This window comes from Podarcis erhardii (assembly GCF_964252035.2).
Source record: "Podarcis erhardii genome assembly, chromosome: 7".
NCBI classification, from domain to species: Eukaryota; Metazoa; Chordata; class Lepidosauria; order Squamata; family Lacertidae; genus Podarcis; species Podarcis erhardii.
The window spans coordinates 43,780,403-43,796,654 of NC_138511.1; the positions used below are offsets into that span (position 1 = coordinate 43,780,403).

The following is a 16,252-nucleotide window of genomic DNA, read 5'->3' on the forward strand; positions in this document are numbered from 1 at the left end:
TCAGGTTTTTGTGCTATGTTGATTTGTAAAAAATCAGATCTTGTGACAAAATCGATTACATTTTTGTGGCATTATCAGCTGATTTTTGTCAACACATATCATCCTAAATATGTTTTTAAGAGAAAAAAAATGTTTTTCCAACAACATATATTGATTACCTGATAGAAACATTGATTACTGTAAACTGAATGGTGGGCATTGATAAAGGTAAGTACACGTAAATTGCATGTTGCTTCACCATTTTTCAAACTTCAGGGCTTGAACTTCCATTTCTTGGGACTCCTGGAATGCTCAGCAGCAGGGAGGTCTCTCTTCAGAGTCCAACAGTAGTCAGCCATCATGACTGCATCCCAGCGACCCTGATACCTGGTCTCCATCTCTTTCATGTCCTGATGGAATCTCTCCCCCTGCGCATCACTCCTTGAACCCAGGTTGTCAGGAAACCGGTCCATATGTGAAAATAGGTAGTGCATCTTGACGCTCATGTTGCAGCCCAGGTTTCTGAAAGCAGTCAGCATGTTGTTGACAGGTTCTGCATAGTTTCTGGCCTTATTGTTGCCAATAAAGTAGTTCACTACCAGAACATATGCCTTCCACGCTTCCAGTTCCACTTCATTCATTGAGTTTCTGAACTCTGGATCTCTGATGAGTTCACCATCTTCAGGTCAACACAAATAAACCACTTATGCTGATCATAACCAATTTTCTCCAGCACATACTTCACCGCTTCATAGTTCTCCTTCAGTGTACTCGAGTGAGCCAGGGGTATAGAGGCAAACTAGTTGCCGTTGTGTAGCAGAACACATTTCAGTGATCGCTTGCTGCTGTCAATGAACAGTCTCCAATCTTTGGTTTCGTAGTGTGGCACTCCAAGCTTGAGCAGAAGCTGCGCAATATCTGCACAGTACACCAAGTCCTTCTCTTCCGAGAAAAAAACGGAGGTACTCTTGATGCCTGTTGTGGAAGAAGCTGATGTCAGAGAGGAGTCTTTTTCCCTTCAATCTGGATGCCAACAGTTCAGCAGAGTCCTTTGACAAGCTGAGGTCGTGAACTAGATCATTCAACTCCTTTTGGGAAAATGGATGTGGAGCATCATCTTCAAGAACCACTTCTTCTTCTTCATGTCCTTCAACACTGGAGGCATCTTTGTCACTAATGTCAGGAAGTTCTCCGAAGATAGGCACTGGAATTTCATCACAATGAGCTACAGGACGACGTGCTGATTGAAGATCAGGATACTTGAGGCTGCTCCGGTTTTTTCTGTTGATCCCAGTCACATCAACAGCGCAGAAGTAGCAGTCAGTGACATGGTTTGTCGGCTCCCTCCAAACCATGGAAATTCCAAAGTTCAGACTCCTCTTGCCATTGGTCCACCCATGTAGAGTCTCAGTGCATGCCTTGCACACCATGTGTGGCGCCCAAGCTTTATCCTGGTCACCAAGTTTAATACCAAAATAACTTTATGCTTTGCCGCACCAATTTATGGAAGATTGCGAGGTTTTATGACTTCAAACTGATCCCTTTTCGACATAATCACCCAGAACTATCGGACCTAAATACTTCTTGTCATTAAAATAATCATTTCCAATCAAAACAATTATTCGACATGGCATTTTACCCCCACCAACTTCTTCTAAAATGCTCCACACAAGCGTAGATGTGAACAAAAACGTAAAAAAACGACATGTGGCCATAGCTCAAAAACTTGACCTGATTGAGCAAAACCAATGTGATTTTTGGATTCAGCGCATCAGATTCGTCCTAAATCAACTGAAAAAACGCAGACAACAAATTTGTTGTTGACCAGTGTATTTCATGAAGGACAGTATAGAAATAATTGAAAAATACATCAATAACATAACATACCATACCATGGTATGTCACATGCATATATCAACTCATCCAGAAGAGCATTTTCTCTGCAATACTGCAAACATAAATACATTCATGTAATGTCCATGGCCCTGAGCACCACAGACGAATGGCAAGCAAATGAACTCCAATACAGGGAGCTAAAATAATTCTAGGGCACTAAGTTGCAAGGGTATGTCTCACATCCCTTCCATTCCTTTCAACCTCACAACAATTCACCCTGGAGAGCCTCTGCCGGTTCAGTGTAGACAATATTGAGTCAGATGGACCAAAGGCTTGACTCAGTATAAGGAAATTTCCTATATACACTGAGGGAAGAGCATTGCTTAGTTGCAATTACTAACGTGCTAAGGATGTTTTCCAGTGAATCCGCTGGTCTGGTCAATGGCTCTTCCTGTCCTACCATCTTGGCTACAATCGAATTCTGACGATCATTGTTGAGGATTACTGTGGTCTGAGGGACGACACTGTAAAGACAATAAATGTAGAGGAAAGAAGAATAAACAGAATGAAAGTCAAAAGCTCTTCTGCCATTCATTAAGCCACACTTGGTATTTTAATGAGTTCTTCCACGGATGTGTTGGGTTATTCCCCTTCTTTGGTTTCAAGGCTGTTTACTATGTATCAGTTGTTAAAGCATGTAATCCATCATATTTTGATCTCTGTACCATTCCTAGAACTCATAATTCTTTCAAGGGGCTGACTGTTTCTGTGGAATTATGTAATGTTTTCTGACCTCTAGCAAAATTATTCAATTTTTGTTATCAACTCAAAGTACACAAAAGGGGGGGGGGAGAGTCTGCTTGATGTTCTCCTTTCTCCTTTTCAGCTCAACACAGGAACTCCAGTTGTGGGACCCTTTAACTAAAAGAAGTAGGAAAAGTTAAGGGGCAGAGAGAAAAAGATGAATAAAGCATTTGCAGATTTAGCTTAGGTAACGCTAAAGGATGCACTACACACAGTGTCCAGGAACCCACATGTGCTGTTGTACACATGATACTCTTGCACAAACAGTCTTCTGCATTTCATTCCAACAAAAGGGTCAACTCCAACCATGCATCCATTTGCATGCTCGAAGGAAGCCCTTTGGCTTAAAGGGGTCACAACAAAACACCATGCTTATCTGCTCTATTTCATGTTCCCCCAGAACTTTTCAGGTATTCTACAATTTGACTTGTGAATTTTAAATGACATTCTGAACCTTCTTTGAGACACTTTATTGCCATTCCTTTGGATGTCCAATTCTTTATCACCCACATCCCTCAATTTCAATAAACTCAGAATGCCTGTTTAAAAAGTGTCACTTACCAAGGCTGCAATTTTTAATGAACACTCTGAATAATTAATTGCAGCAATAGAGATAAATGCAATAAAATTAAGCTTCCATTTATGGAGACCTCAGGCTTTTGCTCATTCTGTAGTTTCCTTTGAATAGAAAAATCTTTAAAATGAAAATTGATATAAAATGGGAAAGTCCTTTTTTTAAGAAAAGAACTAATTCATTTTTGTAGACCATTTTAAAGTGTGCCTGATGGCATTTAATTAACTTAAAACAACTTAAAAATGAAAGGAGAAGAAATGCCCTGATATAAGCCATTAGTAATTAATTTAACGAGCACAAAGGGTTATGGGTCCTCTGCACTGCAGAGAACGTGGTCTCACCAAGTACCACTTGTCCCCAGCCCCAGCTGTCTTTAGCTGTGCCCTTTTCCAAAGTGACACTGAATTAGGCCACATTTTTCCTTCTTCTACTCAGTAAAATCTCTGGCAAAAAGAACTTCCAAGCGACTGGAGCTACGTGCAGGATGCATTTACTCACAGCTTCATTTGTACAAACAGAGGTGCCAAGATTCAAGTTGGTGTGGAAGCTCCGTGAACGGGTGAACTTCTAAATGTAGCCATTGATACTGCATGTGCTGGATTCATTAGCAGATCTGGAGGAAAATTCTTTCAGCTGAAATGGCTCTTCACGTACACTGCTTGAATGTGCTATTCAAGTGGGAAGTTGCAGGAGTTATTGAGAAGCAACTCTTGGGATGCAGAGGGGGAGTGTTCATGTGTGTGTGTGTTGCTTCATGTATGCACAGGTGCCAAGAAGACACATGCAAGATGAGAGGGTTAGCACAAGAGACCAGTATTATTTCTTGGGTTAAGGAGCTCTTTGACAACATCTGGTGAAAACTATTCCCGAAGGCCCATCAGAAATGGACATTGTGGCTTTGGAGGTTTATCTCCCAATTTACCATGGTCAGGTGTTCAACATAGGATAGTTTGAGATGGTTTCAGTCTCTAGTCAGATTCAAAATCCAGGATATGACTATGCATAAAACATTTGGGACAGAACTATCTAAGATGTAGGCAACAAAATCAATTCAGACATAGTTCAGACATAAAACTAAACCGTAGTTCAGACATAAAAATAAACATGTTGCATGCAGTGAGTTTGGGACTTCTGGCAGTTCCTGCAGCCAAGCTGGTGCCAAATGTATTGCTCTGCTTTCCCTTCAACCACATCAGAGAGACCAAGAGGGCTTTTTGTTATCTGGGCAGTCCAGGACCTCCATCCACACTGCCCAGGCTTGCGCCCTGAGGAGGTCACTTCTGTGCTGCTAACGCAGCAGCATCCCTGGAGGTGCACTCCACTGTCTCTTGAGACAGGCAGATGCCAACATTGTGTCTGAAAGCAAGCACATCCTAATTGCACAGAGCTTGGTATTATTTTTAAGACGACAGGAATGCTTAAGTCTACATGATATCAGTTGCTTAAGTTGGGTTCTCAAGCTTCTGCCAAGATTCTTTTTACTGTACATATAATTGTACTATCTGATGGACACAAAGGACTTGACCCAAAGAAGCAATTTGCATTCAAAGGCTTTTTTTTTTTTTTTAAACAGATATTAAAAGGCAAACACAATTAGCTACAAACTACAAACAAAATAGTTAACACACACGAGCAAAAAACTAAAAATGTATTGATTAAACAAAATCCTTAGATAGTTAAGAGTGTTAAAATTAATTACGTATCATGCCACACATGGTAGAAGGAACAACCTAAATCAGATAGAGCAGGATGTGGTGAAAGCAATTATACCTTTTAACAAAACAGAGCATAAAACCACAACAAACAAACAAACAAACAAACAAACAAACTCCCCCCCCCCAAGGAATCAGAATAAAGGTTAATTGCAGGTGGTATCAGGTCTTTAAAAAACATTTCTCAGTAAAAAGAAGAAGATTCCACTGATCATAGGAAGGTCAGCCAGAAGGCCTGTCATCTGAGCTAATCAGCATCAACTAAAAACATTTCTGTCTGTACAAACCCAATATAAGAAGGTTCTTCCTAGAAGAGCTGCCAGCATAGCTTCACCAAAATAACTTGGGAATTGGAAACATTTGGAAGCAAACTACAGAATGGAGGAAGAGAAAGACACACAACATTGCATTCAGACAGAGGACATTGTTCAGTCCTTCAGTATATACTGAAAAATTTGAGACATCTGTTTATTCTGGATATACTAACTACAAACACTTTTAGAATAAGCTGTATTGCTTATGGGTGATATCCAAGTGGTGCAAGTGGAATGGACTTCTGCTCAGGCAACATGACTTTTCTTCCTCTCATCTGCTCTATGCACTTCCTAAATCTGCTCAGGAGAGTTGGAGGACCCTATAGATCTGGGGGGGGGGGCACAGGGTTACAATAGGGAAGAGAAGAAGGGGAAGGGGTTTGCGCAATATGGGATATTTTTCTATGTCTCAGTATGAGGAAAAATACAAAATAAAGCACAGGTTTATTAAAAGCATAAATGCCTCAACCAGTTATTTATGCCATTAATAAAGTTGTGGGACTTGGCTTTTCAGGCTCTCATATTTTGGCCTCTGTTTTGAAAAAGTGTTTGTACTTCACAAATAAGTTCCTGCCAGAGGTAAGTTTTAACATGGAAAGAGCATGTGTGACTCATATCCATCACCATCAGCATTTAGCTTTTCTTGGCCAACAACCTGTCACTTACCCAGGAGGCAGCCAGTAAAAGAGGAGGACTGTTGGCACCCTCCAGACTGCATTACTCTGGAAGAGAAGGAATTGGGTGGGGCAGAAGGAAACCAGAAGGAAACCAGAAGGAACCAACTGACATTTCACCTCGCTCAAGGTAAATGATCAAAGGAGTTGGGTCAGACTGGTGTTATGGGAAAACTCACACAGGAACACTTTGGGCAAGGAGCTGATTCCTCTCACAGCTCAGATCAATGGGATATTTATAGAAATACTTCGCCGGGTGAAAGAGATGAAGGAGGGGCAGCGAGATTTCCAGGACCTGGCTTGAAATGTATTCTTTGTTCATTCTTTATAAACACAATCCTAGATGCACTCACATCAAAAATGCAGTACAGTGGATACACGCCTTTCCTTAAACACAGTTACAAGTACAGTCTGTTTTCCTTTTTTACTGTTGTTTTTATTTCTTTGGTTACAAAAGTACATGCATTGTCTCTATTTTCAAGACTGTATACACAAACACACACTTTTAAGTGTGACCAGTGAAACTGTTTCATTACTTACACTATGCTCACAAATTAATTGGCCTGCTATATTGCTTCTCAGTGTCTGCACCAGTTGTCAGTGCCCATATCTGTATGCAATACTAGATAATATAATTTGAGCCAACTGTTTTTGCTAGGCTTGTAGAGTACCAGCTTTGTTTGCTCCAATACTGACCACAGTTCTAGTCGACATTAGCATCAGAATGAGATGGTAGCACAAGAGCTGGGGATTTATTTTATTATATTTTTATCCCATGTCCTGACATATATGTAAATATTTGAAAAGATGCCACTTGTGGTGAGTAGCAGTAGCAACAGCAGAAGAGAGCTACAGCCTTCATGTCCATCTTTGGGCTTCTCAGAGGAATCTGACTAGCCACTAAGGGAATCAGGATATTAGGCTAGAGAGACAGACCTTTCGTCTGATGCAGCAGGGCTCTTATGACCTGCCCACACAGTTTTCAATCAATACCATTTCTGACAGCTTGCATTAATAAACAAGTAAAAACAAACCAAAGACCCCCATTAGCAAGAAGCTAAGCACCTCAGGGGGACACGGGTGGCACTGTGGGTTAAACCACAGAGCCTAGGACTTGCCGATCAGAAGGTCAGCGGTTCGAATCCCCGTGACGGGGTAAGCTCCCGTTGCTTGGTCCCTGCTCCTGCCAACCTAGCCGTTCGAAAGCATGTTAAAGTGCAAGTAGATAAATAGGTACTGCTCTGGCGGGAAGGTAAACGGCGTTTCCATGCGCTGCTCTGCTTTGCCAGAAGCGGCTTAGTCATGCTGGCCACAGATGTACGCCAGCTCCCTCAGCCAATAAAGCGAAATGAGCGCCGCAACCCCAGAGTCGGCCACAACTGGACCTAATGGTCAGGGGTCCCTTTACCTTTACCTTTTAAGCACCTCAGGAGAAAAAGATTCTACCCCTGCCCTCTCCCTGAAGAGCTAGCTTTCTACTTATAGGCAGATTTCCCACACACACCTGCATTCTGAAGAGACACAATCTTCGCTACTACTTCATTCTGTTGCATATAGAGACCAACCCTAAGAGGCAGGTCCTTTTCATGTTCCAACATGGGGTGCGGGGGGTTGCACATCTATTAAGATTATGTGGCCATGGCCCTCAAGCTGCAACAGGACAAAGAAAAGAGGCGATGCTTCAGATATCCCCAGGCTATGGATCTGGGACACTGAAGCCAAGGGAGACAATGGCCTTCTAAAGGATCACAAGTATACAAGCCCCACACAAATGAGGGGGTCCTTTGTGGTAGCACAAGTCATGGTGGAAGGACAACTGCACTGGAAAAACCTTCACAGTGCTTGATTTCATTAGCATGACTGGTCTCCCTGGTTGCAGCTGATTGAATAGGTGGGGCAAACAGTGTTTGTGCTTGCCAAATGCAGCTCTTAATTTCACACCTTGAAACTTCACTTTGGATCCCAAGTATCTGGAGCATCACAACAAGGCAGACATTATAATGATAGCCTATGTGATTATTAAAGTCACTCTATGGTCAGAAGCCAAAACATACCAGCCATCCTCCCAATGTGACTCATGAACTTGAAAGATTTATGAAGTTGTGGTCAATTTGCAAAACGAACAGGCAAAAAAGCAGCATTTATTAAAACAGCAAAAACATTCTGAGTATGTTTCTAAAAAAGCACCTTTCAGTTCCGATATGCACAAAAAACGGTGGCTTTCTCTAAGCTACAGAAGACATTTATGCTGGGGTTTATCCCCTCAGCCCTAGCTCTACAAAGAGTCCCTTTGAATGGGCAGACAAGCACATAGGGATGATTTAATGGTTTCAAGTCCGACTTCACCAACCAATACGGAAAGCCTGTTTAAATAAAGTCTGTTGCGGTTTGTTTTCCTCTGGGGGAGGCCATTTAACACAGAGGCATTGCCCACTGTAACCATTCATGAAAAAAATGTTGCATTCAATTGCAAAAGGTTCATTTATGGAGCAATTGTCCGGCTGATGCTTCTATGACTCACAGATCCCAAGACTGGGAAAGAGAAGCTCGCTGCTGTTTTACAATACCTAGACATCGGTTTAAGAAAAAAAGAACTTGCTCATACATGCCCTGTTATGAGCTGTTATTTTTAAACATGGCCAAAAAGCTTTGATAATGCAATTTACATCCCTAAATGTAAAGGTCTCTAAATAACCCTTTGGCCCCAGCTTTTTAATACAGGCTATGAAGCTGGTAAAGAAGAGAAATAAACCTGGATAATGTCCATGTTGAGGTAAGTCAGCTTTTTTATTTCTTCATTTTTAACATTTGTTAGTTGTTTTATAGTGCTCAGGGCAACCCAAAGCAACTTACCACATATTTAGCACTCTGTGGGGGTATACGTGTGTGTGTGTGTGCGCGCGCACACACACACACACACACACATGCAGGTAACACTCCACATCCATCCTTTCCAGTCACAATTTACATACAGGCTCTCCTCAGTCTTATTCTTAAAGGACACCCCTACTGTCATGCACCCCAACTTACTACAAGGTGGCTTTTAAAGCTTGCATTTTCAACCTGATCCCCATATGCAAAAATTATACATGCCAAGTATTTTGAGCTCATAAGTGCCAAAGGTTCAGCTTTATATATAATACTTTTCTGCCCCCTTCTGTTTACTATTAACTAAACCAAGAAAAATCTCATCCAACTCATTGAATTTGAGAACAATGCTTTCAAACATTTACTAAGATATCCAGAATTACCAGCATAGAGGTCAATTCCAAAATGATGGTTTCTGGTATCTTCACTTGTACTTTGCACTATGGACCTCACTGATATGGATGCAAGTTCCATAAGAATAATATGGCTTTCTAGATCATACCCCAAAATAAAACATGTGGTGAAGCTGCTAAGTACCCTAAAATGGTGTGTTTTGTTTTAAAGGGCACAGCAAATGGAAGCCAGCATGAGTCAGTGGCTAAAGTGTTAGATCTCTTTAAAACAAAGGAGATGACAACTTAACAGAGATTAGACCTCCTTGGTCTCATATATATATATACTGCAAAAAGTCACACTTCTATAAACATGTGCACAACCTATGGCAATGCACTGCATGCTTTGCAAAGAGAAATACCATCTCCTCTCTAGAAACAGTCTTCAACCCCCTTAACCTGAATTAGTGAACATCTGCTCCGTTCTTTGGGACTTCAAAATAGACAGAAGGGAGCTCAAACACACACACCCCATACACAAATTCCCTCATAAGGAGTATAATGTGGCAATCAGTCCTTCCACAGGAATGTATATAGGATTTGATGTTGTTTAGTTGTTTAGTCGTGTCCGACTCTTCATGACCCCATGGACCAGAGCACGCCAGGCACTTCTGTCTTCCACTGCCTCCCGCAGTTTAGTCAAACTCATGCTGGTAGCTTCCAGAACACTATCCAACCATCTCATCCTCTGTCGTCCCCTTCTCCTTGTGCCCTCCATCTTTCCCAACATCAAGGTCTTTTCCAGGGAATCTTCTCTTCTCATGAGGTGGCCAAAGTATTGGAGCCTCAGCTTCACGATCTGTCCTTCCAGTGAACACTCAGGGCTGATTTCCTTAAGAATGGATAGGTTTGATCTTCTTGCAGTCCATAGGACTCTCAAGAGTCTCCTCCAGCACCATAATTCAAAAGCATCAATTCTTCGGCGATCAGCCTTCTTTATGGTCCAGCTCTCACTTCCATACATCACTACTGGGAAAGTGTATAGGATTACAGTTTGATAATCACACAAATTGAAAACCAATTCTCCTGATTTATGAAAGCTAGATCAATTCTGCTTCCACCTTACTATTTGCTATTCCTGACTGTTCAGGATGGATCACAATCCTTCTAAAGGAACATCAGAACTCAAACATCTCTGGTTTTGTTGCTTTCATATTTCTTCTTTTCTGGTTATAGTTATCACCTTGTTAATTTACGTTCTTCTTTGAAATCTTTTATAAAGTTTTCTGGCTTGCAGAGATGTTAAGATTTTACAAGATCTTTTTACAGTAATCGTTTGCAACATGAAGCTTGTTATTGTTCTTTGCCTTAAGATACGTGATTAAAAATTCAGATACAATCCCTTTAGTCCGCCCCCCCAAGCCATGTATAAAAAAAATCTGGCAAGTTGCATTTGATCTTATTATTTATCTATCAGTTGCTTGAAGCACTCAACTTGTTACATGAAGCCTTCAACAATCCTAAAATAAATGGCTTATTAGAAAACAATAGCAGCTGGCTTAGAAAACATGAAGTAAATGCAGTTCAGATCTCGGTCAGTTCAAGAAGGTTTGACAAATGTAATTCTGCAATGTGTTCGCATGAATGATTGGACTCCACTATCAGTCCCATAAGCAGCATTGGCTTTAATTCTTAATTCTATAAACTGACCTTGTGAAACTCAACACCAGTGCTCATATTGGAAAGGGCTATGTTTTTCCAGGGCTTGTAATATGTCAGCACCAAACTATTGAATCCTTGGCTCCTTCACCTTTAAGTGCAAGAATGGAAGAATGTGAGACTTCAGACAGAACAAGTGCTGAACCAATTTAAGGGGGCAACTCTCCTCTTGACTGAGGCTTACAGTCTTCTCTCAGGGGACACTCCCTTGAGCACATGAATCTGGAGCACAGTCTTTGGCAGGTCACTCTCAGACTCCATAGATAAAATGGGAAGAAAAGTGATTTCCCAAGCCATTGTACTTGTAGGAGACAGGAAGCTGCCTTTTACAGAGTCAAACCATAACGGATTTAGCTCAGAAATGACTTCAGTGACAACTGGAAGCAACCTTCCCAACTCTACGTGCAGATGCCAATAACTCAACCAGTGACCTTTTGCATGCTTAATAATGGAGCAAGGATGCTTGCAATAAGGTTAACTGTAAAGCATTTTGCAATGTCTATGTGTTATATAAATTAAGGTGTTACTCACTCAGTCATCAATTGACCATCAGCTAGTCCTAATAGTAATGGTTAGAATTATGAGAAATTGCAGCAGACAGACATCCAAAGAATTTTCAAGTACATTGATTCAGCAAGGATGGGAACAAGCTCCTATCCTGAATGTTGAAGAGAACCTGTATCTGCATGCTTGGGGCTCTAGAGTAAGGAAGAATGGTAAAAGGGTAAAAGGAAGAGAATTCATATGTAAACCAAATTTTTGAGTGCTGAATACAATATCCAATGAATTATCACATCTGCTACTCTTAAGTGGCGGAAAAGGAGGATTAGCGCACACCCCAGAGACTAAGCCATCAAAGTTTTGTGATTAAAACTACAACACATTTTCCTATTTTAAACCACATGGCCAAGCCTGTGGGATAGTTTATTGAAATCAATGAACATCTTTATGATTCAAATATAAAGAAAAGTGGGGGAAGGACACGCACCAAGCTTTGCTGCTGACAGCCAGAAGATAGCCTAGCTAATGTATTGGTGTTGATGCAAATGTATATATGTATAACTTAATTACTTTCTCCTTAGGATTCTAAACTTTCATTTATTTTATTTATTGAGTCTATATATTCTTGTTCATATTTGCACATTACTTTCCTAAGGGCAATATACACAGCAACTTCCCTCGCCCTGCATTATTGAATTATACCAGTACACCAGCCAATAAAACGTTCCAGCTGGCATACCAGAGATATGGCACAAGATGTATCCCATCAATCAAAACCTAACACATCCAAATCTGCTGAATCCTGAGAGCAAGACACATTGCATATCACACAGCTACACCTACAAAATGCACACATACCAAGGTTACATACAGTGGCAGTCACCAGATTCCCTTTATGAAACACACATGATAAATGCTTGGTTACATTTGGCAACTGAAAAGGCAACTATTCCTTTGCTGCTGTGCTGAAAACAAATCCAAGACACACAACAAGTCAAGTCAACATTTCCTAAGTGTTTTGTAGTTTAGACTCATTTTTAAAACAGATAAAGAATCTACACTACAGAGCAAAAGCTTCTAGAAATAAAAGCTTGCTGGGCAAGCAGAACTACTGGTGCCACTTGGATGGATCATGGCCAACACATTGGACCTGGTATATCAGAGCTTTCATTCTGTGTGCCACTGCACATTTTCTAGCACATTAACAGAATCATAATGGTTACAATATGATGAAATCTGATGTCATACTGCAGTAAAAAGAAAACATGGCTGTCAATTATCATGTTGGAAGCTGTGGTCAGCATATTTCCTTGAAGGATAAGATAATTCTGGAGCCAGACGTTTAGGAAATTAAAGAGACTGCGGCCCAAGGCCAGATAATGCATGTCGGGAACAGGCAGAATGAAAAGATGAACAGAGCTGAAGAAGGCTAAGTGAGGCTGGGAATACTCCAAATGTATTAAAATATTTAAAACATGCACTTCATCCAATGATGCAGGCATATGCCCACAAAAGCTCAGCTCACAACCAACAAATTAAGTCTTTCAGGTGCCGTAAAACTCTTTATTTTTGCCGCAGATGAACATAGTAGTCATATTTCTCATTGATATACACCTCTCTCTTCCTCTCTTTCCCAGAGAAAAAAAGTACACAGTTCTTGCCTGATTCAAGGCTCCATGGTAAAACACAAATCTGAAAACAGCTCCCTCTCTAGTATATTAATTTAGCAACAAAAATAAATAGAGCACATAAAAACATCCACATAGTATTAGAGGGCCACAGGCCTGGCTTGGTAGATAAGACTAAAAGCTACATATTTATTTCCCACCTATTTATTTAATCATTATTACAACTCTCCTTAGTTATGGGCCATTAAGTGACTGTTTTTTAAAAGAATGTGCATGAGAGCGGAGATAGTCTCTCTGTGTGTAACACCTTCTCACTTTCTGATCAATAAGGCATGGATCCCTTTCAATTCCACTCATTTTCTACACGAAACCTTGAAACTCATGGGCCCCTTGTCACTATACAGGAAAGGATGGGCATTTCTCAGGCAGGGGCTTCTACAGTCTAGAATTACTCAATCAAAATTTTGAAAAGGAAGGAAATTCTACTGCAAAGTGCAGCATCAGAAGACTCAGACATTCTATATCACAATACAAAAGGAATGAAAAGCTGGGATGTGTAAATTAAATTGTTCTTCTAAAGCCAGCACACTGCAACACCAAGTTGGCACAGAAAGATGGAGTGGACAGTGGAATAAAAATCAATGCCCTTTGGCACTTTAAATATCAACGTAATTACTGTATCATTATCCTTTCTTTCTTGGGCTCTTGGGCTCTTGCTTTGTCTCAGGTTCTTTGCTAGTTTTGCTACAACAGACATACCCAGATATACAGGAATCACCCTTATGCCCAACAGATAATCATCTGAGCAAGAACTGATGAGGTTGAGCTCAGACCTTGTGCTCATCCATTCTTCTTGCAAAAGGTAGAGGACTACAAAGAGAGAGAAGAGCACTTCGGGCAAATGACCACCCACAAAGAAAATGTCAATAAGAGAGGTTCAGTTTCTGGGACCACAGTCTATACGTTCCTACTTGTCAGGAGATGGGCAGCATCGCATGAGAATGATTGGCAGAAGCATGATGAATCTGATCAAGAGGACTTTAAACTAAATCCTATAGGGAAAGAGAAAACAGCCTGAAGGTAAGTTCACTAAAGACAAGGACTATGACGCTACAGCAAAAACCAGGAGGTACTGTAGGTGCCAAACTCAACACTAAGATACCGTAGTAGGGGAAACTCAGAGCAGAATATTCAGTGCTTTCTGTGTCTATACACTAACAGGTATGGAAAACAAGATGAGCAGCAACTACTACTTCAGGACAGTAAGTATTTTTTGATAGGAATAACAGACTTGATGGGGATGACTCATGTTGGTCAATAAATAAATAAACTATAGATGCAAAAGAAAAGGAGAGGACGTAACATTAAATGTCAAATGTGCATGCCTTCTCAGAAATTCAAGAGAGTGAACAAGGTATCCCATTTGGGCAAAATAAATGGAAATAGAAATAAAACAACATTGTAGCCGCATTCTACAATAGTTTGCAAAGCCAAGGTAAGGATGTCAATGACGCTTTCTTGTCTCAAATTACACATGTTTCAGATAGTCAGTAGCAATCTGGGACTTCAACTACTCTGATATCTGTTGGGCAACAAACACCGCTAAGCACAGAATCTCCAACAAATTCCTGCCATGCTTTGCTGACAACTTTTTCTTTCAGTAAGGGGCAGAAAGGAATGAGGAGATCAGCTATACTTGACTAAATCTCAACCAATGAGATAACGTAGTAGGAACTTTTTGGAAAGTGACCGTGAAATTCATGATGCTATGGAAAACTAAAAGGAGAATGCTGTTGTGTTCATGTTCTGCTTGTAAACTTCAATGGATCGACTCCCAGTACAACTAATACTGGATCCAACCCTATGATTCTAAGGACAATTTACATAATACATTTTCATCTATGTGAGCAGTCCCATCCTGCCTAGGGGATGTTCATGCAAATTTAAACAATGCTATGACCTGAGAATCACAAATTTCTAGATTGCAACATCTAAAAAAGGGCTCTGCCACCAGAGATTGAGACTGCTGACTGGGAAATTAATATGACAAAAGGAATACACTTAAACAGTATCACTTTTTTAAAAAAATGTAATAAAAAAGAGCAGCCTAAAGCAGCAAAACTGGCCCAGGTCTTGATTATGAAAAATGCATGTCACATCACTGTAAGCAGTCAACTGACATATAACTCCAACAAAGTTTGCAGGCACTGGAAATAAAATACCATAACATGTATAAGTGTTTATTTTTGAGGGGGGAAAGAGCAAGCTTGCTTTTTTGGGCACTCAATCAAGACAGTGTTGTTGGGCTTAAAACCATCTGTCCTACACCATTTTGCTCACTAGAACACCCAAAGTTTGTGTTACAGATTGGTGGAGAGGAACGTTAACCACCATAATCATGGCAAGCAGCAGAGAAGGTAGAGATCTCTCTCACTCAGGTAAAGAAGCTGAGCACCTAAATGAAAAAAAATGCCTACTGAAATTGGCACGTATCCACTACAGTCGACACTCAAGGCAGAGGATGGGAACAAAAAGAGAAAAGGCAAACACAACAGTGTCAGGTTTCTTCTAAAAATAACTATTGTGAAGCAAGAACTGATCTCAGGCCAGGCTCAGGCTAGATGCTGAGTGCCCTAAAATGCTAGGTGCTGGGCATTTGGCTACACTACAGGAGAGCAGAGCTCTGGTGCTGCTTCAGCAACCATCAAATTGAGACTGAGAATTGAACTGCAGGTTCTAAACTTATGCTAAACATTATCAGTCCTAGGTTCTGATCTGAAGATGCCCAAGTGAATTCACCCTCACCATCAAAGTGACTGAAAAGACCAATGGCTCCCACATCAACTCCCATATGCACACCAACTCATGGGACTGCAGTTATCATTTTCATGAGTCTTTCCATCACCTCTATGGTGAACAGAGGAAGTACCAGTAAATGTCTTCATTACTTTTCTTTTACCCTGGGGCCAGCACAACTTTTTTTTTTACCTGCAGTCAAAGTCACCAGGTTGGAAGGGGCTGGAGGAGGTTCTATGCTACACCTCTCACTCATATTTCATTAATATAGATAACAGAAGAAATGTGGTTGCTACCTAGAAAGAGAAATGCTTCTTAGAAGGGGAAATCCCGAACCAGTTTTCCTTTAAGCCCAAAGGAAAAAGTAATTTAGTAAAGCATACAAATCTAATTAAAGACTCTTAAAGATAAGGCAAGTGATAACAACTCTCTCCTGCTCTTTCCCTACCTACAGCACCGCTTCTGTCTTGAAGAGAATAAATTTCTACTTTCTTTTATGGAAGCTGATATTTATG

General features: G+C 40.7%; 1 protein-coding gene across 3 annotated transcripts in view; it reads right to left on the reverse strand.

Annotated features, from left to right (window-relative positions):
* The window catches only part of BANP (BTG3 associated nuclear protein), a 150,151-nt gene that overhangs the window by 114,028 nt on the left and 19,871 nt on the right, over positions 1-16,252 (reverse strand). For all 3 annotated transcript variants that reach the window (XM_081872077.1, XM_081872078.1, XM_081872079.1), the window contains exon 5: positions 2,217-2,339. In XM_081872077.1, coding sequence (XP_081728203.1) covers positions 2,217-2,339 — 123 coding nt within the window. The remainder of the gene's footprint in view (positions 1-2,216; positions 2,340-16,252) is intronic.